Source organism: Amphichorda felina, assembly GCF_050947745.1.
Source record: "Amphichorda felina strain 45539 chromosome Unknown scaffold_4, whole genome shotgun sequence".
Taxonomy (NCBI): Eukaryota; Fungi; Ascomycota; class Sordariomycetes; order Hypocreales; family Bionectriaceae; genus Amphichorda; species Amphichorda felina.
Genome location: NW_028145046.1, coordinates 444,061 through 465,813, shown reverse-complemented (window position 1 = coordinate 465,813; position 21,753 = coordinate 444,061). Strand labels below are relative to the sequence as shown.

The following is a 21,753-nucleotide window of genomic DNA, read 5'->3' as shown; positions in this document are numbered from 1 at the left end:
ACTAAGTGCAATATTTACATCGAGTACGTGTAAGGCAAGGTCCCATAGTTTCCGCTCGGATGGCAAGAGAATAGACGTGAGAATAGACATGAATCATTCTGATCTGTCACAGACAATCACTTCTATTAGTACTTGGAGCCGACCATGCTGTAGCAGCTCCCAAATACCGCCCGGAGGCACTTGAACGCTATCGTCAGAACCCAAATCGCCACCTTGAATAGTCCCTTGGCAATCTTGACCGGCACACGCAGGAAAAACGGTAGTCTATCGATACCCTCCTTGATCTTGACCCTCCCCTTGCCAAGGCTGCCATCCTGGCTCTCCAGATCAATCTCAAACGCCTCCATCTTGGGCTTCTTCTTTCCTCCGGCGCTGACAAGTCTACCGAGCGAGGACTTGTCCCGCTTATGCTTCGCCACCGCCGTCTTGGGCGGCACGGTAGGTGGCGGCTCAAACACTTCGGCGACCGCAGGTTGATTCTTCTCGTCCGCTGAGGCGACCAGCATGAGCGCCGTGACAGCCACGTCAGCAATGTAGAAGGACTCGATCTTGGACGCCAACCCCGTGTCTAGCTCCAGCCACCCCCCGCCCGTAGCGTCGCGCGTGAGCTTGGCTAGGTGCCGCGGCGACTCGTGGTGCTCGAGCGTGTACTCTACGCGCGACCAGGCTGGGCAGCGCTCTATCGTCACGCAGAAGGGCGTCGCCAGCGCCGGGTGCACGAGGAAGTGGGTGGCGCTGTCGTCGTCCCACACCAGCCGCGCGCACTCGAGCTCCGCCATCATGACGGCCTGCGCATCGTGCGCCTTGTCCATGGCCACGCGCGTCGCCGCCGAGGGCATGAGCAGCGCCACGAGCCCGTCCTCGGGTTGATGCCGCCGCGACTCCTCCTCCAGGGTCGTCGTGAGGGCCTCGTGCCAGTCCTTGCCCTCGGTGATCTTGCCGCTCGGGGCGATGCTCCCGCTGCTTCCGTTGACGGGGCTGCTCGACGATGAGCCGCCGCCTTCCCGCTTGGGCTCCTTGTACGGCTTGCTGGGGTCGTGGCGCATGACGGTCACGCGGGCGGATGCCGATGTCGGGTCCAGGCGGATGTTGTAAAAGGGGTCCGTCGCCGACGACAGGGTGTAGACGGGGGCGTCCCGTTCCTGCGAGAGCTTCATGCAGTAGACCCGCCCCTCGGACGAAGGCGCCCTCCATCCGTTGACCACCTTCCAGAAGCCCTTGAGCTGCTCCGTCGTGGATGGCTTGGGGATCGTGGGCGGTTCCTGCGGACGGGCTCGCGCCCACCTGTGGCCGTCGTCGATGGCCCTCGGGCTGTGTGCGGGACTCCGGACGTGTGTGCTTTCGTCGTCCCTCTGGAAGTAAGACTGCCTGCTGATGATGGCCCTGGGGATGCGCGTCGGGCTCTTCTGTGTGGGTGCGTAGTCCTGCTGGTCCAGGGGCAGCTCTGGGTTGTATGTGGGGAATATGGAGCGGAGGGGCTGGGGGTTTGAGGAATCGGGTCCATCGTCTAAGGGGAGTTTGGCGATAGAGCTGCGGAAGGGCCGCTGCTGGGCGGGTGGTGGTGAGGAGGTTGTCTCGGTATGTGGGCGAGTCTCTTGTTGCGGCCAAGGTTCCTGGGGTTGTGGTTGAGGTGGTTGTTGTGGTTGTTGCTGGCCGCCCAGCGGCCATTGTGGTTGGTCATCACGCTGCAGCGGAGAGTCAAACTGGAGCGGTGTCTGTTGTCGGCGGTGATGAGACGTCCGTCGGCCCATCCGGGGTGGTGAGACGGTAGCGAGCTCCGGCTCGGCTCCGTGGTGTGGGGTCGGCTCCCGCATGCTCTGGGGTGTTGGTGCTCTACGCTCCCGAGACTCGGAGCGACGCCCAAGGGGAGTCTGATTGAGGCCAACAGGAGGCGGCTTGGAGGTGTTGGGGTTGGGAAAGAGAGAGAAGCTCCCGGGGGCGGGAGACGAGGACGGCATGGCCGGGGTTGTATGCGGTGTTCGAGTCAAGTTCTGTACATATATCCAGCAGACTCAACCGAGCACAGCACTTCCTATTCCGGAGGAAGCTGAGACAATTCGCACAGCGAATGGTGATCGGGGGATCCCGGGTAAAAAAGCAAGTCAATCGAGTCGCTATCGCTTCATCGTCCTCGTGAAGTCGTGATACCAGCCAGGGCATGTAATGGAAGTGTAAGTTCCAGTTCCCGGCGGAACAGGTGTCGGGGTAGGTTGAATAGTAGGGAGAAGCTTTGCATCCGCAAAGCCCGGCGCGGGCCAAGAGATATATCAAGTCAGGCCATTTTCAGCGCCGTGGAGGCCGTGGAGGTGATTTGCCTGGAAGCGCTCTTCACAGCGGTGGAGGGTGGGCGAACGCGGGGTGCAACACCAAAAATAGCAGACATCTCCTACCATGCAGGACAATGGCAGATCTGGGGTCCAATGAGGGCCCGCATCACCATGCAGCCCAGTCTAAGCGCCCAACAACGACGCGCTGCACCGTCGAATGAGAGGCCTTGAGTCCCCTAGGGGCCTGTCCTGTCAGTCCCCCATACCCATCTGGTGCCCGTCCGGCGCTTAAAGGCGAGCGTTGGTGCGCGTGGTTGGGGTGCTCACGTCGTGACGGGCACTGATGGTGCCTGAGCCAGCACAGACGGCGCTCGCTGTGAGCGAATAGCATGACCTGGCAACCTGCAATCAATTCACCATACAGTGACGAACCAGCTAGGTGAATTGGAGTAGCGTTGTTTCTTTGGCGACTTAGTTTCCTCCAATTGGGAAACTGCCGGGTTCGTCTCCCACATAATAAGGGCCGACCTTTGCGTGGATGCCGCCCACGAGACGAAGCCGACCTACGGCCATCTTGGCCAAGACTGCAAGCGTTGAAGGATGCAGTGGTCAAAACAGGGCCTCGTGGCCGCCAGATGGCCGCGACTGAAGCATGTCGGCACCTTTGATGCGGGCCGTATCCGCTGCCGCCGTCATCCTGGCCTCTGGCCCTCATGACCTCACTTCATCTTCGATCCATCCCACGAGTCTTGCTACCGAGAGTCAGCATCTGCCTGCGATCCCGACATGCCCTAAGCTCGCCATCCTTGCCGAATTTGGCCCAGTACCGCCGTAGTAAGAGGTGTATTTTCCGTCTAGATAGTCAGCGCTTCTCGCCAAAGTACTCATACAGAAGTCCTGCCGTTAGTTATACACACGCCGCCGCCCAGGCGAAATCCCCATTTTCCAAAAAAAAAAAAAAAAACGCCGGCCGAAAGATGCGCACACCCGAAGCCCATCATCCCCCACTCTCCCTACCTCCCCCCAATCGATCCATCCATCCATGCCTCCCCATCCCCATCGTCACCTCTCTCCATGCGGCCTCTCCTTGGCGGGCATCCCGCCCACGCGCTCGGCCCTGCTCCTCTCCTCCATGTCCTTCTGGCGCGACAGCCGGACGTCCTCGGGCAGGCCCCACCACTCGCGCATGAACTCCTCCTGCGCGGCTGCCACCTGCGTCTTGCGCTCGCGCTCACGCTGCCGCTGGATGCGCATGGCGAACCACTCCTCGCGCGCGGCGTCGTGCTCGGCGGGCGTCGCGTGGCGCGTCATGCACCCGTTCATGGCGCGGTGCTCGGCGCGGCAGGCGAAGGAGACGGTGAAGGTCCGGCCGAGGGCGCAGGCGGCGAACGCTACGGGAGAACGGCTTGTCAGCAGGGGGAGGGAGACGGGAGGAGAATGGTAATGATTGGGGACGAACCTTTGATCTCCTCGGTGCAGTTCTTGCGTACGCGGGCGTAGTAGATGTCGCGGACTTGAGCCTCCTGCGAGGCAGACAGTGGTAACGGGTTGCGCGAGGGCACGCCGAGGCGCTCCGATGGAGCATCGGGTTTGTCGGTGGCCATTGTGGCCATGGGTGGGCTCTGGGGGCCGGGGATGCGAGTCGGCAGAGCTGAGGCGTGTCCTCGGAGTCTCTGGCCGCTGTTTGCGAAGCCCGTGGCGTGGGCAATGTCGTGTGTTGGGGGCCGATGATGCTGCGTGGGATCCTGGCTAGATGAGCTCCGAGGCGAGCTTTGGTGTGTCGGACGATTGGAAGGGGAGGGAATTTCACCGCCTGCCGATTGTGGACCGTACATGGCAGAATAAGTTGGAGACCTGCGGAAACACCAAGAACCGCGCCGGACCCACCTGGACACGATGCTCTTAGTTCTTCACATTGAATTATTCTCTCATTTGAATCTCCTCTCAAAAGAGACGACGGGCGCGGTATTATGGCAAGTTGAAAAAAGGCTGCCCTTGTATCTCAGGCTCTAAACCGAGCAATGGTTGCGAACTGTGTTCAAAGCCGGCATCAAGTGATGTCAAAGACAAGGCAAGGTCCAGACACTCATTCTGTCACTTCTCACTCTTACGTTCAGTTGGCACACAAACACGATCCGTTCGATTATACTCCTCGCTATTGCTAAAACAATTGCAATCATTAACACGCAACTCCACATTATCCATCATTCGTGTACTGTTTAGGGTACGCCTAGTTACTGGTGGTGAGGCGGTGGCGACCCAGTGGGAGGAGATGGCGTCAGATACTGTTGACCGTTCGCGTCCAGCTCACCGTGATGAGTCTGCACCGACACCGTGTGATGGAGGTAAGGTGGCTGCTGTCCCTGGTATCCCTGGTGCTGGGGATACTGGCCATAGTGCTGCTGCTGCTGCTGCTGCTGCTGCTGCTGGCCCTGCAGCTCTTGAGCCTGCGAGTAGGGTGCTTGGTACGGACTCGGAGTCGTGGGGGGCGGGCTGACAGAAGGCTGATAGCCAGCCTGGGGATAATGTGCCTGCGGAGGGTACTGCCCGGCGGGGGGCACAGGATACTGCCCAGCAGGAGGCACCTGATACTGCCCAGCAGGCGCGGGCTGGACAATCTTCTCAGGCTGAGCCCCCTGCGGCGCGGGCACGAAGGGCTGCTGGTTTTCCATCTGGTGGTCGTTGGACCCGACGCCGAACAGGAAGCGGCCCTCTTTGCGGCCGCGGAAGTACATGGTCATTCCCCAGGCAAAGGTGGCGATGAAGAGGAGCCTGCACCGCGACGAGATGGAACATTAGCTGCTGGTGCCCGTATTTGCCAAACAGATGATAGAAAACGACCTACCAGACCAGAGCGCCCAGGCCGGCAATGGCAGCGAACATGGCGGCACCGGACTTGAAGAGAATCACGCCTCTCTTCCGAACGCACGTCTTGCTGTCGATGAGGCTGCCGTCTGAGTAGCAGCTCTCCACGTTGACGTTATAGACGTAGCGGGCGCGCTCGGCGGCAGCGGCGGCAAAGGTGGCGAGCCACATGACGAGGAGGAAGCCGTCGAGGACGAGGACGGCGATGACGTTGTACAGCTTGTGGAGGGACGGGAGCTTCTCGGCCAAGACGATGTAGCCGACCATGACCCAGGTGATGAGCGCCTATTTCTTTGTGAGTGAGGAGTGACGGACTTGGTGCGGACGTTGAAAGCATTACCATGGCCAGGGCGAGGCCCTCCTCGTCGAGGTAGGCATCGTGCATCAAACGGCCAGCCAGGCCGGCAATGACGAGAGTAAGGAGGAACTGGAAGCCACGGACAACCAGAATCCACACGGGCGTCTTGAGCACATGCACAGCGCCATCGCTGTCGGATTCGACAGTCATTTCGGCACCGTTTGCAAGCCGAATACGAATACTTGCTGAGTCAACGCAGACCGCCTCAGGATGGGATGGCCAGGAACACAAGACAAGTGGGCGGCGCTCCCGATCAACGAAACCACCAACTTATATAGGAATACCCTGCCACCCGGAACGGGCCATTCGCAAAGCTGAGGGCTCTGAGGCTCAGCAGCGCCCGGTCAGGCGCTGGCGATCGAGGATTTGCCCAAGGCGTCGGCGCTATTGAAGGCGGCATCGAATATGACGCCGGGGGGCGCGGGACTAGACCCTTCAGCCGCATAGGGCGGGATCTAGCGATGCCGGAGAAGCCTTGCCAAGACATGCCATCGGCTAACGAATTGCCATTTGGGGAGTCGAAGGAGGCGGCAGACGAGAGGGATGCTGCATCTGTCTACGAGTAGGCATGTCAGCTGCATTGTACTGATAGCTCGTGAGAAGCCATTATCATTCCAGTTGGTAAGTGGTAACTCCCAGGCCCCACAGGGGGATGGTCGTCACACAGCCTGCTCTTTGGACCCGGCACTCTGTCTCATCGACACTGCCGAAGATGGGTCAACAACTTAATATCAAAACAAGACTAGACGGGTCTAGGCAGACATGTCGCTGACAGCTCGCTTGCTGGAGCCAAGTACGGATGGCGGGAGGGTGGAGTGCGGAACGACCCCTGCCAACGCGGAAACCATGGCCGGAGAATTATGTACTATGTCACGCCCGATCAGGCAGTTCTTCTGTCGATCATATTCATGGATCGCGTTATATTCCGTATGCACGCCTAAATATCACAGTACTGCTTATAAAACCTCCTCGCCATGCACCATCATTACTCCGGTTCTCCTATTTCCCCATCGAACCCTCCCCGGGACACGCTTCCCCTCGACGCAAGCTACGACTTTAGATTTTCTCGTTGGGCCCGGCAATCAGCACCTTGATCGCCTCACCCTCCTTGACCTTGCGGAACGCCTCCTCGGCCTTGTCGAAGCTCACGACGGCCGTGATGAGCTTCTTGACGTCGACCTTGCCCGTGGCCACCAGCTCCACGGCCAGCGCGTAGTCGCCCGCGCCGTAGCGGAACGAGCCCTTGGCGGTCACCTCCTTGAGGCACAGCGCCATGATGGGGAAGGTAATGTCCGGCTTGCCCATGCCGCCCTGGACGTAGGTGCCGCCCGTGCGCACCGTGTGCAGGCTCGTCTGGATCGACGGCTCCGCGCCGCTGGCGTCGATGACCACGTCGGCGCCCCGCGGGAGGCCCGCCAGCTCGCGGATGTTGCGGGCATTCTCCTCGGCGCTCACGCGCTGCGACGCGTACGTGTGCGTGGCGGCGAACCCGCGCGCAAAGTCCAGCTTGGACTGCACGATGTCGACGCTGACGACCTTGGAGGCGCCGTAGGCGCGCGCGACGGCCGCGCACAGAAGGCCCACGGGGCCCGCGCCCATGACGACGACGGACTGGCCGGGCGTGATGGTGGCCTGCTTGACGATGTGGACGGCCACGGCGAGGGGCTCGATCATGGCGCCCTCCTGCAGGGAGACACCCTCAGGCAGCTTGTAGCAGAAGTCGGCGGGGGCGGACCACAGGCCCGTGAGGGTGCCGTGGATGGGGGGTGTGGCGGCGAAGGCCATCTCCGGGCACAGGTTGTAGTGGCCGGCGAGGCAGTCGTGGCAGCGGCGGCAGGGGTAGCCGGGCTCGATGGCGACGGCGTCTCCGGGCTTCAGGGAGGTGACCTGGTCGCCGACCTCGACGACGGTTCCGGCGGACTCGTGGCCCAGGACCATGGGCTCCTTGACGACATAGTGGCCGATGGCGCCGTGGACCCAGTAGTGGACGTCGGAGCCGCAGATGCCGGTGTAGTTGACGGCGACGAGGACGTCGTGGGGCGAGGCGAGGGTGGGCTTGGGGCGCTCAGCGTAGGTGACGTCGTTGGGCTTGTTGAGGATGAAGGAGAGGTTCTGCGGAGGTTAGTTCCTGGGAGTGAAGAGGTGAGATGATGGAGAAGTCCTTACGCTCAGGTCATTCTTGTTGAGGGACGCCATTGCGGCGGCTGTGTGTGGTGATGAGGTGAATCGCGTGAAGATGGGATTCCGACTGTGGTGAGGGGACGGAATGGCGGGGTACAGCAGCACCGTGTCTCTCTCGATCAAAGCACCAAAGGATCAGTCCAATTGAACAGGAAAAGTCTCCAAGGCTTCAGACAGTACAGGTATATATCGCACGATGAAGAGAAGAGAAGGAAAAGTGAAGAAGGAAAGAGAGAAAAAGTCTTCTTAGGCAAAATGTCTGGACACGCTCGCAGCTAAGGTGTCGCTCTGCCCCGCCGGGGGAAATCATGGTGACGCGACAGGCCGATGGTTGGCAGAAGCCCCGCGATGGAGCATCCATGGAGCAGCCCGTGGAGCAGCGTGGAGCACCATTATTCCTCAATTTATCCCGCTGGCGCGGCGCCTTTACCCGGTCCAATGGGCGTCGCCCAGCAGAGTCAGATGGGACAAATGAGAACTAATGGACCCTCGAGTTCGTGGGGCATCGGTGTGGAATGCAGCGCTTTCCACTCATGGAGAAAGGCGGCTTTTGGGGGACCAGATTGGAGCGCCAGAGCGTCCAGAGGGGTCTGGCCCTGCCGAGTTGGGGTCATGGGATGGGATGGCCTCATGGAGAGAAGGTAGGTAGTAAATCATCCACTCCCAGCAGAGTTCATATTCATCAATCCAAAAGACCAGAAATGTTCATTATGGCATCATGATTCATGACCGTCAAAACTATCATACATTGCTCTGTTCCAGATCACTCCCCCTGCCGCTTCATCGCATAAGATGCTGCTCCTGATGGCTGATGGAGTGTCGCTTGTGCGTGCTATCGTGGGGATAGTCGTGCTCGACGGTCGGCTCGCCGAGGTGCTGCTGCATGACCGAGGGGGGGTGGCGGGACGCATCAGCCCGGTCGCTGGTAGCGGTGCTGCCCAGTTGTTAGTCTAGCCGTACGGAGTAGATGTGGTGCTGGTGAGATAGGTAAGCACTCACTTGGTGGTCCCTTGCTCGTGGACGCGCGGGTCGACCTTGTTCAGGGTCTCGCTGTTGTGGACGGGGCCGGTCTGGGCCGTCTCGGTGTGGCTTCCGGCGCTGGCTAAGGAGTCCTCCGTGGTCGGCTGCTCAAAGGTGGGGTTCTCGGCCTTGTTGCTGCCGAGCAGATCCTTGGCCTTGTTGACGAGGGAAGACATTGTGCTTGTGTTGTGTTGCGAACTTGGGGCTTGCGAATGTGCGGAGTAAAATTGTGGATGGGTGCTTTGGAATGTGACGGGTTCGGATTGAGATGGAATGTATGGTAGGATGTCTGGAGAAGAGGGACTTGATCGGGATATATATATATATATATATACACTCGGTACGCCAAATTCCATCTGTATCTACAGACCTCGATGTGAAACCCTGAAGCACTACCGGTTACTTCATACATCGTCATGGTGGGTAGCAAACCACTGCTGCCAGCGCAATCAAATCGCCTGCGAAGCGCCTTGTGAGACTCTCACGGAACGTCTCCCCCACTTGGCCAAGGCCCCAAGGGGGGTATCTTTCTGCATCTTGGAGTCTTTGCTGAGACGGAGTGCGTCATCGGCAGCAGGACGGGGCTTAGGGGGCAAGCCACGTGGGGCTCATGACGTTTGTCCAGCCTACAGCACCGTGGCATTGCTCGAGATTCGCCTCCAACGGTCTGGCGATCAGTTCAGGCTGGGAGCCGGTTGGTTCATCCAGAATAACCATAAATCTTAGCGTTCAGAGACCCCCGATGAGCTGCATAGGCTTCGTTGTGAGCCGGAATCTATACAACTCTAACTGGTATGGAGCACAGTACTCCATACAGGGTTTGCCATCTGGGCTCGGCGTCGTCATGCAACTTAATCAAGTGGGAATCAAACTTTAATTCGACGCATACAGGCTTCTACAGTGTCCATCCCCTCAATGCTACGCTCAAAGACTTTGCGTCATGTCCGTGCACACCAACCGGCGGCCGTCGAGCGGCCCAGAACTCGGCGCTGGAGGCCGGACCCCCGGGAGACTCACCGGAGCGGTGCAGGGCGAACATTCCGGTCTGCCATATACCTACCCCAGACTCTGACGCCCAGCAGATACAAAATAGCTGTAGACACGGTCCATCCTGAAGATGCCCATCACCGCACCCGGCAAGCCCAGCCACCTCGACGCCTGCATCGCACCGCCAATCCCCCCCCGTCTCACCACCATCCACACTCCCACAGCCGCCGCCCCAACGCCGACCGCCCACGGCAGCACCACCCCGGCCGCCCTGATGCTGTTGTGCACCATGAAGTCGACCGCGATGCCCCTCAGCATGGCCGCCTCGTTCAGCCACGGGAACTCCTCCTCCGGCTCCTCGCACCCCAGGAACGCGCACAGCGGGCCCCACCCGTCCCCCAGCCGGTACACGAGCAGCCTCCCTGGCTGACCCGCCACCGCCTCGCGCACGCGCCTCGCATGACGGTCGTACGCCTCACGGGCCTTGCCCCGGGCCTCATCCGGACTCCGCGCGTCGAACAGCCCCAGCAGCATCTTGCGCGTGGCGAAGCCCCCGCGGAAGCCCACCAGCGGCTCGACGACGCGCAGGGACAGGTCGGTGGCGCGGTTCCACACGGTGGGGAAGAGGCTGTCGAAGATGCTGGCGTGCCAGCGGGCGTAGTCGCGCTCGACGAGGATGACCTTGGCCTCCGGGTAGGCGCGGATCAGCTCCGGGGCGAACATGCTGGCGGCGTCGGTGGTGGCCTCGAAGGGCGCGTAGAGGGCGTCCCAGTCGGCGCGGGTGAAGGGCTGGCCGGTGTAGCTGGGCAGGCAGGGGAACGTGGCGTCGGCGGCGGCCTCGAGGATGGCCCAGTCGCCGGGCCGGTTCATGGCCTTGCTGGTGTGGTACACGCCCTGGTAGCCGAGGATGGAGAGGGCGGCCGCGATGGAGGTTGAGCCGGTGCGAGGGAGGCCGACGGAGAGGACCTTCATCTCGCGATGGGGTGGCGACGACGACGGCTCCATGTCGGTGGATGAGGCCATGTCGGCGGATGAGGCCATGGCTGTGGAGGGATGATGTAGGGGCGCTTCACAGGTGAGATGCCCAGGCCATCGGTGGATGAGCGAGGTTTATGTGGGATGGATCCAGGTGACGGAGTGAGTGAATCATGTTGGCCGACCGACGGTGGTGCGACTCCAGACTCCTCAGACTCCCCAGGCTCGCCAGATTACCCCCCATGTCAGCCACGATACCACCTCATATAACTCGCGCATATGCAGCCTGCACTCCCTGCTTCATGCGTGTCGAGTTGTCGACTGATATTGCAAACCTGCCTGTTGGTTCCCAATTATATTTGAAACTGGGATATCATGCGTACAAGCAGTATGTGTACTTGAATCCTGCCAATCATGACCACCGGTCTACTGAACACCTCCAAGACAACCATGCACGTGCTCAACCAACATCAAGAATCAAATGTTTTCTATAAATAGTCAAATTACGCTTGCTCATTATTTAATGCGCAACTTGTGAATGCATGACCTTGATCTCAACCCGAAAAGTAGATCGACAGAGTGTCTAGGGTAGCTGATGCTGAAGGGGCAGATGGCGTGTAAGTCCAGGAGGAGACCACAACAGCAACTAATCTTGACATGGACAAGAAAAAAACCTCCCCCCCACCCCCCAAAAAAAGATTAATGTAACAGTGGAGCTTAACTAGGCGTTCATCTCATTAAGTAGTGAAATCATTAGCTATATGTATATCAAAGCTCGGGAACTCCCGTGGAGACTGACCGTGGCAGACATAGCGCCAAGTGATTTGTACTATTGAAGACACAAAAGTTCACCCACGCTTATAGTCATGGGAACTCTCATCTTAACGACCTGGAATCATTGCCAACCTACTACTAAACTGGCCGGCACACAAACATTGAACACATCTCCTCGACCCGAAGGTGTTATGAATGCCATGTTGCTTCCACCAGGAGACCGCGCACTGCATTTACCTTATCCAGGTAAAAACGGCGATATAAGATGGAGTGTGATTATACTTGACATAAAATACAACCTCTGGCTCGTAGAAAATCTTATTTATACGTGCTATAAACCGTACACTGCCCATCGATGGATGCCGGCGCTGGGGATATGGTCATGTTCTCAATCTGTGATTTGCCGTATCGTTGCCTGGCGCGCATGTACATACCTTATCCCAATCAAACTCCCCCCTAGTATCAGCTACTGTGAGCTCCAATAGTTGAACCATCCCACGATCCCAGCCAGGCTCTGTTCTTTGACCCAACCTGCGTAATTACACGTCAGAAAGTAACGACTTCCACAGGGTCTTGGATATTCACACTCACGCTGATAAGGGTCATCTGGATCACCGCGCACAGCAAACCCGTGCTGGACACCCGAGAAGAGCTGGTAATGATACGTCTTCTCACCCCCTTGAAGAATGTCCAACGCCCGCCTTCGTGAGGGCCCATCGAAGGTGGGGTCAACCTCGCAGCAAGAAAGGAACATGGGTTCTACATGGTAGGCAAACAGTGTCAATGAAAAGAACAATCCAGCGGGTGAAGCGTAAAAAAAAGACGACGCCACTCACTCTTGCTGTTCTCGAAATGGTGGTCCATGAGAAAGGCCGGATGGGCAAAGGCCCCCGCCGTGACTGTGTCTCCCGCCAGCTCGTCGCACACATACGGCGCACCGAAGCAGTAGCCCACGCAGAAGAACTTGGCGTCGCCATTTCTGTAGCGTTCGGCGACGTCCTTGGCCCATTTTGGAGCGGCCTCGTCTGCAAAGGCCGTGTGCTTGTCCTTCCACGCCTCGTAGTCAAAGTCATTGTTCTCGGCACCGGGAGGATCTTGGAGATGCTTCCAGATAGGATCCTGTAGAAATTAGAAAACAGAAACAAGATGAAAGTCTTGAACTCGTGGTACATAGACGTACACCCCGGAAATAGTCGAGCCCGAGGGTCAGGAACCCTGCATCCGCAAAGGCATCCATGACCAGCAGGGCATTGGGAAACAGGCCCCAGGCGTCGGGGAAGTAGAGAAGAACATGGCCGTTGGCTCTGCCCTCGGGGGGTTTGGAGAGGTAGGTTTCGACACCGGAAATGACCTCCCATGAGCCTCTGGCATCGCCCCTGTGGACGGTTCCCTGGCGACAACACTTGCCGATGGGCTTGGCCAGGTAGGCGCTGTCGTCCCGAGTCCGCTTGAGGACTTTTGGACGCTTAGAGAGCAACTGGCCCATGGTCATCTGTGTAAGAACAAGACGAAAAACAATTCCAGTCGAGAGGTTCGACGTGCCAAATGGCATTGAAGACCAGACCTGTCGGGAGGTTCTTAGGTAAAACGTATGGACGACGCCAAGAGACGGCACAACTGCCATGACACTGTTACTTTGTTCACAGTCCCACTGTCTCACAGATGGCGGAAAATGATTGCTGCCCCTCCCCCTCTCCATCTCCTCGCGGGGGCTCTGAGCCGCCATAGCATCGATTCTAAGCCTGTTAAATCGTCAATCCCATGTGGAGGTCGGATCTAGAAGAGGAGATGCGTTCGGGGATGCGGGGCCTCACGTTAACCCAGGTCAGTCTCCAATTTCAACACTCTAGTTCGCAATTAGGGGCACGAAACTCTTGAACCCGTCCCCTCTGCCTTTTCGAGAGGGACCACCCTTATTACAAGTCTACATGTTGCAGACTGCAGTTCGTATTCGACGATACCGTGGCGGCAATGACAGATGCAGAGAAACGGGCTAGCGACTTGGCCGCTGGCCCGATCGAGAAGACGAATGTCTGGGAACTGGAGATGCACAACTGCTGACATCCAGGATTACGAAATCGGGACTTTGTATTATAGGTGGCCGTAGCGGACTTTAGTGTCAAGGTTGAAAACCCGCTGCTCGACACTAGGAATGCCGCCAGCGTAGCTTAAAGAGCTTATAATATCACTTTTAGTCACTTGGGGCTTGCCGAGTTCACATGCGTAAACAAATTCCAGGCCATGCGCTACATATGTGGCGCAAACATAATAACAAAGAGGTTGCCTTTGTCTCCTTATCCCGTGAATCGCCGGCTAGTCGAGTTCTAGGCCGTGTCAACTTTCAAACCCGAATGCATAAGACAAACTGCGCATTGTGTGCCGAAAACATGATACTAAGTCGTTTTATCCTAGCTACCAAACGTTATTTCTTGTAATGACTGATCCAATGCATCAAAGGTAATAACAAACCATTAACTGTTGCGGTTTGCCTGTGACAAGCATACATGTAGTGACCAGAACCCATTACCACGTCGCAAAACATGCAAGGAGGATGCGACTGGCATCCGGAAGAGAACCTGAAGGGAAGAATGATTCGCCGACCGACATCCATATGTCATAACCCTTGACATTTGCGGGGTGACTCACCAAGTTCTACCAAGTGCATATTTCAGGATTCAAGTAAACCGCTACCAGCACCCTTATAACACGCCCAGCCCCAATTCCACACCCAATACCAACCGAAGCAAGGACGCATAAGGACTCAGAAACAAGCGACGATGCCGTGGCAACCCAAGTGTGGACCGATTCCCCCGTCCCCATTAGACAAATTCTTCCACAATGGTTCTCGCTGTGAAGACCTACTCCGCTATGTCAAAAATGGCTACCACCCTATTATCCCTGGAGACATCCTTCCCAAGTTGCAGACCTGTGTCTCTGACGAGAGCATGCAGCCAAGGTATCGCATTCTGTGGAAGCTGGGTAACGGGGCCTTTGCCACCGTTTGGCTTGCACGCGACCTCGTCCAAAAGTTGGTTATCCATTTGATCCTAGCTCCTCCGAAGCCAACGCTCACGCAGGCATATCTAGGCGAAATGTTGCCATCAAAGTTGGCAGCGGCAGCGACAGCCCGCAACAAACCACCGAAGCGCACATCTTGGGTTGGATCAGGGATCATGGTCGGCAGCATCCTAGGCACGAGCGTATCATTAAACTCTATCAGTCATTCATCATCCAAGGGCCCAATGGATTCCACGAATGTCTCGTTACAGAGATCGTAACCCCGCTGATGAACCGTTCTGGGAACTGGAATTCGGCTTCACCCAGGTTCATGACACAGCTGATCGAGGGACTTGCATTCCTTCATAGCCAAGGCATTGCACATGGGGGTAAAGTACCACGAGCAAAAGGCACGCATCGTCACATCCTAACTAGTTTTAGATCCGTATCCACAGAACTTCGGCATCGCCTTGCCAGAACTTGAGGAGCTTGATGAGGATATAATCATGGAGGAACTTGACGATAGTGATGTTACTCCCGTGACGCCTCGTGACCCTCACTTTCCTATGAATACTATTCCCGCTTACCTTACCCCGGAATGGGAGTGGCTGGAGAATGCACTGCCTGAGAGCTCCCGCCCTAAGACAGAAACCGCAAGCCTCAGGATTTTAGATTTCGGCAGGGGTATGTGATCGGGAGTACAAGTACGTACATATAGCTGTGCGAGGCTGACATGGTGCTCCTTTAGCATTTTGGATCACGGAGCCTATACGTGGGCTACCAGGGTGCGTCCCCGCCGTTTATCGACCCCCAGAAGTGGAAGTCCATCGGAGATCAGAAGGTAGCGAAGGGTGCGAATGGAGTTTAAAGGCAGATGTCTGGACCTTGGGCGCGGCGGTCAGTACTCAGCCCCAGCACCTACTTGGACTAGAGCTTTGGACTAATGCTAATTATAGCTTTGCAAACTCAGGACTGGGGTACCTCCTATTTCAATGGGGCGTGACTTCTTGTCCGAGGCAATTCAAAGGTGCGGACCTGCGCCGCAGTCATGGCTGGAATATCTCTATGATGGAGAAAAGGAAAAATGTAAATTCCAGCCAACATCTCTTCTTCCATGGGGCGACCACTTGATGTATTGGGCTAATATGACTTACCTGGGTAGTGAACTCCTCGGCCAGAAATGTCGAAGGTGGCCGTCGGAACACACAACACCCTAATAGGCCTAAAATTGAAGATGCTTTCCAGGAAATCATAGGGTCAATGTTGTTGGCAGACCCAGAGAGGCGAGTGAGCATGTCAGATCTCTTGTCGAGGGTAGTAGTATCGACAGACGGAAAGCTCAGCTACGAGACAGCTGATAAATAGACTAGCAAACTCATAGCATATACATACGTAGAGACACTGAAAACACTCTCCTAATTTGAGAAGCGATAGAATAGCCCCACGGTTTGATAGTTGCAATTGATAAGAGCTTGGGATACCTCGTATCCCGCCAGCCTAAACTGATCAGTAACAGCGAGTTCTACGAGTGTATCATTTATAGTGGCTATCGCGAGAGGCGGTATTGATTTGACGATAGATGGGGACAGCTAAGGCTACATAACAAGAAGTAGTCCCGATTTTGGGTCCTTGGTGGTCCAGGTAGACTGCATTCGTACCGCCTTCGTACCATATTTGATCTGGTACCCATCGCCTGGAACTGGCCTGTCTGTAGCAACTATCACGAAGCAAAGGCATACTGCTCGTGAAGAAACGAGCAGAGCGGCCTGTCGTGTTTCCACCACCATCATCCGCGACATGGGATTCAGCACCACCATGACGACCCAGCTCATGTCCGTAGGAGATGCGGTGCAGATTGTGGCCCTGCTAATTGGAGGGATCATTATCCTCAACGTGTACCCAACTGTAAATCCACGCCTCTCCCTTTAACCGTAGGAGTTGTTTGCCATCATTGCTAATGCCTTGTCTCTAGCCCGCCTCCTCGCGGCCACAGGGGCCAACATTCTCTGCATCGTGGCTGCAGCCTGCATGGCGTACCTCCCACGATCCAACACCTGGGCCGACTGGTATCGTTTTGGCTGGTCAACGCGCAGCCAATTGGGCTCACAGTATCCCTCACCACAATATCCTCCAACATGGCGGGTTACACCCACCGCTCCCTGGCCAACGCCGTGGTCTTGTAAGTCCTTCCTGACCCTTGAGCCCATCAGGCGAGTATTGGCTAAAGTGTTGGAAATCACTGCCTACTTCTGGGGCAACTTTGCGCGACCCTTTGTGGTGAAGCCCTCCGAGGCTCCAGGATTTACAGGTGCCACTATTGGGCTGCTGGTTGGGTACTCGATTAAGCTCGGCTGTCATATCCTCCTGCTCGGTACGTTTATGATGCTGCGAGAACACCCCACAATGTGGGACCAAGGATTTGGGCCTAAAAAATATGCCAAGTGTACATGTTCTTCATGAACCGTTCTCATGAGAAGCGCTATGGCCCGGCGAACAAGGGGGCAAGCGACGAGGCGGGCATGAGGGATCTTACAGAGTTTGAGAACAAGAACTCTCAGTATGTCCTGTGAACAGGTAGATGGAAATGGAGATGTGGTATTCTAATGGCATGGAATTTCCATCTACTTTTGGAATGTATTTACATGAATAGTATAGATACAGTTCATATCAATTGAGGTTGCGTCCGATATCAGGGTATAGAGCCATTCCACTCGCCTTGGGAAATCCATGAAGCGAGGTCCTCCCTCCCAACTTACATGCTACGTCTAATCATGTTCTCATGAGTTGGACACGAATTACGAGCTTCGGCCATTGACGCGAACTAGTCCCATTCCCCAACTCCAATGCAGAAAACGACGCATATAAACTATAACCGACCCCCCGGTTCGTGGGGTTCTTGGCAGACGACACATGTAAACATCTTCCGGCGGCATATCCAGCCGATTGGTGGCAATGGCATATGCTGGGATGATCTTCCCCAGGCCAACTCACTCCCGCGCCAATCGGCACTGAGATATCCTCAAGACAATTGGCACTTCTTTCTGCCTCGGGGGTTCGGTCTCGTCGCACCGAGATTCCCCTCCGAATATAGCTCCGGATCATCGTGATCTTAGATGGCTACTTGAGGGATCTCATACCATAAATAATGGCCAATTCCTCTTGCCCGGGATTAGAAGCTGTCAATAACCCCTGGACTCAATCAAAAAGCAGCCATCTGAGCCATGCGTCTCCTCTCCACCCTTCTTTCGCTGGGCGTGTCTCTGGCCACAGCCCAGACATTCGACAACAATGTCATCTTCGTCCCCGAGGCCAACTACACAGACCCGAGAGTCCTCTACGCCCGCGCCCTGCAGCTGAGCGACGGCACCCTCCTCTCCACGTGGGAGAACTACTCTCCTGAGCCCCCCATTGTGTCCTTCCCCATCTACAAGAGCGTCGACGGCGGCCAGAACTGGGAAGAGATCTCCCGCGTCCGCGACGAGGTCAACGGTTGGGGCATGCGCTACCAGCCTGAGCTATACCAGCTGCCCGAGGCCGTTGGTGACTTTGAGGCTGGGACGGTGCTGTGTGCTGGCAACAGCATCCCCACCGACCTCAGCAGGACCAAGATTGACGTCTACGCCAGCCGAGACCTGGGAGTCACCTGGGAGTTTGCCAGCAGCGTGGCCGAGGGCGGCGAGGCGCTCCCCAACCACGGCCTGACACCTGTGTGGGAGCCCTGGTTCATGTAAGTTCACACCCCCAAGCTCTTTCACATGCATGCAGGGAATCCTCCATCTAACGCTCCTCTCAGGATGTACGACGGCCAGCTGGTGCTGTTCTACTCCGACCAGCGCGACAACGCGACCTACTCGCAGAAGCTCGTCCACCAGACCACGACAGACCTCAAGACCTGGGGAGAGCTGGTCGACGACGTCGCCCACGACGACTACTACCAGCGGCCCGGCATGCCCACCGTCGCCCAGCTGCCCACGGGCGACTACATCTACACGTACGAGTTTGGCGGCGAGGCCTCCCAGGAGGACTACTGGTTCCCCGTCTACTACCGCATCTCGTCCTCGCCCCTGACATTCAGCTCCGCGCCCGACCAGGCGCTACGGCCCAGCAACGACGACAGCACCGTGCCCCAGGGCTCGCCCTACGTCGTCTGGAGCGCCTACGGCGGCGAGAACGGCACCATCGTGGTCAGCTGCGGCACGCTGGGCCAGGTGTTCACCAACCAGATGCTGGGCCACCCGGACCACTGGGTGATGCGCGAGACGCCGCAGCCCGAGGCGTACACGCGGTTCCTCATGGTCAAGGACGAGGACCCGGACCTGCTGCTGATCATGGGGGCGGGCCATCTGCCGCCCAGCACGACCAACGAGGTCAGCCTGAGTGTGGTGCGGCTGTCGGAGATGTTGGGGGATGATGCGAAGTGCGAGAAGGGCAAGAAGGGGGGGCGTGGGCAGTAACTAGGATGGAACCTCAATATTATATGTATTCTTATGCATAAAACACTGTCCTGTCGCTGGGTGTCGGGTGGTATTTGTACATGTCACACCTTGACGTCGGGAATTTCACCCGCAGCCACCTGTTTCTGCCGCTTCTTGATGGCAACACTCTCCTTTCTCGGATTGCTGGCCTCGAACACGGCATCCAGTTCTTCGAGAGTAAGCCCCTTGGTCTCGACAAAGAAGAAGTACATGAAAGTCGCCTCGAACGTGTCCCAGAAGACGAAGAAGACGTAGAACCAGTATCCAATCTGCCCCGGTGTCAGCATGGACCACACCAAAACAAAGGGCGGGGGAAAGGACTGGAGATTTGAGGAAGGAACTCACATTGGACAGAGCAATGGGGCCGACAAAGGTGTTCAGGAACCCGGCCGCGCCCGTGGTCAGCTTGTACGCGCCCATGGCCTTTGCGCGCATCCTGGTGCTGACCACCTCGGCCGGGTAGATGGGCTGCATGGGGGTGAAGCCGACGGCGAAGACGGCGCCGAACAGGAAGATGAAGACGATGCTGACGGTTGAGGCTGTGCGGTTGCCGTACTCGACGAAGCCGGCCGCGCAGGCGGCCACGACGGCGAGGCACACGGTCATGCCCAGGGTCGAGCCGATGAGCATCTTGCGACGGCCGACCTTGTCGTGGAGGCGAGACCCTGTGGTGGAGAAGACCCAGCCGACGATGGCGTAGATGATGTTGAGGATCAGGTGCAGGTTGGTGTCGGTGACGCCAATGTTGCGCAGCATGATGGGGAGGTAGTACGAGATGATGCTGCTCCACGGTCAGCTCCATGTTCATGTTGTCAGAGTCGCTCATAACCCCTGACAAGGGCAAGGGCCTGGCAAGGGGCCGGATTACTTGTTCCCGCTGAACTGGCCAAACCAGGAAAAGGTCATGTTCAGCATGATCCTGTACCGGCTCGCCCTGGACTCGAACAGGACGCGGAGGTCAAAGAGATCCTTCCATGTAGGTGGTGGCTCGCTATACAGGGCCTCCAGGGCCTCGGCCATTTGTAGAGTCACCAGGGGGTGGTCGGCATCGCCATTGGCATGGTAGGTGGCGAAGAAGGCCTTGGCCTCCTCGTGGCGGTCCTGTGCAATAAGCCTAGGGTTGAAGAGTGAGCGATGTTCAACAAGAGAGTATTCGGTCACATGAGCGTACCATCTGGGTGACTCGGGGAGGAAAAAGGCAACAAAGGTGAACATGCCCGGGCAGATCATTTGCAGCCACAGAGGGATCCTCCAGTCTAGGTTCCCACGGTCGCCCAGATATTTATGGCAAGCATATACGGCCGACGTCGCAAGAATCGAGCCCTGTGCACATCTCAGCATAATAATCCTATGTGTCTACACATGGTGGAATAGCCCGAAGGCAAGGCCAGAGCAGTTACTCACCACAAAGTAAAACGTATTATACAGACCAGCAATCGTACCACGCTGCGCTGCAGGTGACACTTCGACCAGGTACAATGGGGCCGCCATGGTCGCAAAGGCCACAAAGAAGGCCAAGACAAAGCGACCGCCGATGAACATGGGCACACTGGTGGCCAGGGAGTTGATAATGGTGCCCACGCACACGCCCAGGCAGCCGACGAACATGTGCCACCGCCGACCATACCAGTCTGCCAGCCAGACGAACAGGGCGCCGCACATGAGGCCGACCTAGAAAAATGTTGGTGGGATATAAGGGGATGATGGGTGTTCAGATAGTACCTGGAAAATGGCAAAGATGATGCCGGTGCTGGCATTGCCTCCCTCGGGCAGACCAAAGTACTCGGTGTAGTTGGGCAGGGCGTTGATAGACCCCATCAGAGACCCGTCGAAGCCTACCAACATTCAGTACCAACATTCAGTGGTGTACTTTGTTGCTTTTCATTCGGGTCGTGAAAAAAATAGGTAATTAATCACATACCGCTCATTGTGGAGCAGAGAAACACGGACCCGGCGACCATGTAGAGCCGGATGTAGCCCGGCCCCCAGAGATCCGGCTTGTGCTGGGCCATGATGGCAGCGTACGTCTCGGCGCTGGGCTCCTGGAGCTTCACATTGTCAAGAGTTACCGAATCCATGTGCTGCTTGTTGGCTGCGGGGGCCTCATTGTGTGAGACCCTCTCGGGTGCTGTTGCATCGGTGCCTGTCATGGTGTACGGATACACGTTCCGGGTATAGACTGAATGTCGAAGATTCTGGCACCAGAAGGGGAATCAAGAATGCTCCTGGTATCCTTTGGAGTAACTAGAGTTGATAATACGAGTGCATAGAATGAGAGCGGTGAGGGTGTATTTATGATGAGAGTAATCCCCCAAAGCGAGGTGTCCCCAAGGGAGGGGGAAGAACGGGACCATGAGATCACCAGTCATTATTTCCGAGTTTGGCTCGAATCCGGGGACGACTGTGTCAATGACCCCGCAAATTGGGAGGCATTGGGGGAACCCTGGAAGTGATGATGGGACTGTAGCGGTCATGTGGATGTAACCGGCTTCGGCTTAGATGAGCACAAGAAGCATGGGTGCTGCATGTCTCTGGCGCATCAAGCGAAACTAGGATACATTCAGGCTTGTGCTGGCAATGCGACAGGATAAGCCTACTTATATAAGATGAATTCAAGACGATGAATAGTTAATATTAGCTGATTTAGTAATTATTCTTTGTTGATGTGTAGAGTAGCAAGTTGGCAACTTTTTTTTAAAAAAAAGCACCGGCGTAAGATGGATATGCTGCTATCAATGTGTTGGATACTTACCCATGCATGTACCACTATCTAGACCTTTCTCTCAGTGCTTTGTTCACCTGGTCGTACAGCCCACTCCTCCAGCCCACCGACTCCTCGTGGCCTAGTATACAC

The 21,753-nt window shown here is 56.9% G+C and overlaps 10 protein-coding genes across 10 annotated transcripts; 2 read left to right on the top strand and 8 right to left on the bottom strand.

Moving 5' to 3' along the window:
- Positions 1-125: 125 nt before the first annotated feature.
- On the bottom strand, positions 126-1,958 carry ACO1O0_003892 (uncharacterized protein; the record flags this gene model as incomplete). Its single annotated transcript, XM_083193335.1, has 1 exon — positions 126-1,958. The coding sequence occupies one exon, from the start codon at positions 1,956-1,958 to the stop codon at positions 126-128; it is 1,833 nt and encodes a 610-aa protein (XP_083050283.1).
- Positions 1,959-3,329: 1,371 nt separating this feature from the next.
- ACO1O0_003891 (cytochrome c oxidase biogenesis protein Cmc1 like-domain-containing protein) lies at positions 3,330-3,871 on the bottom strand (the record flags this gene model as incomplete). The annotated part of the gene is made up of 2 exons (XM_083193334.1): positions 3,330-3,658; positions 3,727-3,871. The coding sequence occupies 2 exons, from the start codon at positions 3,869-3,871 to the stop codon at positions 3,330-3,332; spliced, it is 474 nt and encodes a 157-aa protein (XP_083050282.1).
- A 630-nt stretch (positions 3,872-4,501) lies between these two features.
- ACO1O0_003890 (MARVEL domain-containing protein) lies at positions 4,502-5,640 on the bottom strand (the record flags this gene model as incomplete). The annotated part of the gene is made up of 3 exons (XM_083193333.1): positions 4,502-5,039; positions 5,113-5,417; positions 5,473-5,640. The coding sequence occupies 3 exons, from the start codon at positions 5,638-5,640 to the stop codon at positions 4,502-4,504; spliced, it is 1,011 nt and encodes a 336-aa protein (XP_083050281.1).
- Positions 5,641-6,546: 906 nt separating this feature from the next.
- On the bottom strand, positions 6,547-7,686 carry XYL2_1 (chaperonin 10-like protein; the record flags this gene model as incomplete). The annotated part of the gene is made up of 2 exons (XM_083193332.1): positions 6,547-7,602; positions 7,657-7,686. 2 exons carry the CDS (start codon positions 7,684-7,686, stop codon positions 6,547-6,549), a joined length of 1,086 nt encoding a protein of 361 aa, XP_083050280.1.
- Positions 7,687-8,451: 765 nt separating this feature from the next.
- ACO1O0_003888 (uncharacterized protein) lies at positions 8,452-8,867 on the bottom strand (the record flags this gene model as incomplete). The annotated part of the gene is made up of 2 exons (XM_083193331.1): positions 8,452-8,605; positions 8,671-8,867. 2 exons carry the CDS (start codon positions 8,865-8,867, stop codon positions 8,452-8,454), a joined length of 351 nt encoding a protein of 116 aa, XP_083050279.1.
- Positions 8,868-9,747: 880 nt separating this feature from the next.
- ACO1O0_003887 (P-loop containing nucleoside triphosphate hydrolase protein) lies at positions 9,748-10,701 on the bottom strand (the record flags this gene model as incomplete). Its single annotated transcript, XM_083193330.1, is given in 2 exon segments — positions 9,748-10,480; positions 10,499-10,701. 2 exon segments carry the CDS (start codon positions 10,699-10,701, stop codon positions 9,748-9,750), a joined length of 936 nt encoding a protein of 311 aa, XP_083050278.1.
- A 1,192-nt stretch (positions 10,702-11,893) lies between these two features.
- ACO1O0_003886 (Alpha/Beta hydrolase protein) lies at positions 11,894-12,913 on the bottom strand (the record flags this gene model as incomplete). The annotated part of the gene is made up of 4 exons (XM_083193329.1): positions 11,894-11,958; positions 12,019-12,186; positions 12,264-12,546; positions 12,608-12,913. 4 exons carry the CDS (start codon positions 12,911-12,913, stop codon positions 11,894-11,896), a joined length of 822 nt encoding a protein of 273 aa, XP_083050277.1.
- Positions 12,914-16,559: 3,646 nt separating this feature from the next.
- ACO1O0_003885 (uncharacterized protein) lies at positions 16,560-16,994 on the top strand (the record flags this gene model as incomplete). Its single annotated transcript, XM_083193328.1, has 3 exons — positions 16,560-16,603; positions 16,635-16,795; positions 16,867-16,994. 3 exons carry the CDS (start codon positions 16,560-16,562, stop codon positions 16,992-16,994), a joined length of 333 nt encoding a protein of 110 aa, XP_083050276.1.
- Positions 16,995-17,645: 651 nt separating this feature from the next.
- ACO1O0_003884 (sialidase family protein) lies at positions 17,646-18,878 on the top strand (the record flags this gene model as incomplete). The annotated part of the gene is made up of 2 exons (XM_083193327.1): positions 17,646-18,151; positions 18,218-18,878. 2 exons carry the CDS (start codon positions 17,646-17,648, stop codon positions 18,876-18,878), a joined length of 1,167 nt encoding a protein of 388 aa, XP_083050275.1.
- Positions 18,879-18,961: 83 nt separating this feature from the next.
- ACO1O0_003883 (sugar porter family MFS transporter) lies at positions 18,962-21,049 on the bottom strand (the record flags this gene model as incomplete). The annotated part of the gene is made up of 6 exons (XM_083193326.1): positions 18,962-19,168; positions 19,245-19,680; positions 19,768-20,222; positions 20,304-20,570; positions 20,622-20,734; positions 20,821-21,049. 6 exons carry the CDS (start codon positions 21,047-21,049, stop codon positions 18,962-18,964), a joined length of 1,707 nt encoding a protein of 568 aa, XP_083050274.1.
- Between the last annotated feature and the right edge of the window lie 704 nt (positions 21,050-21,753).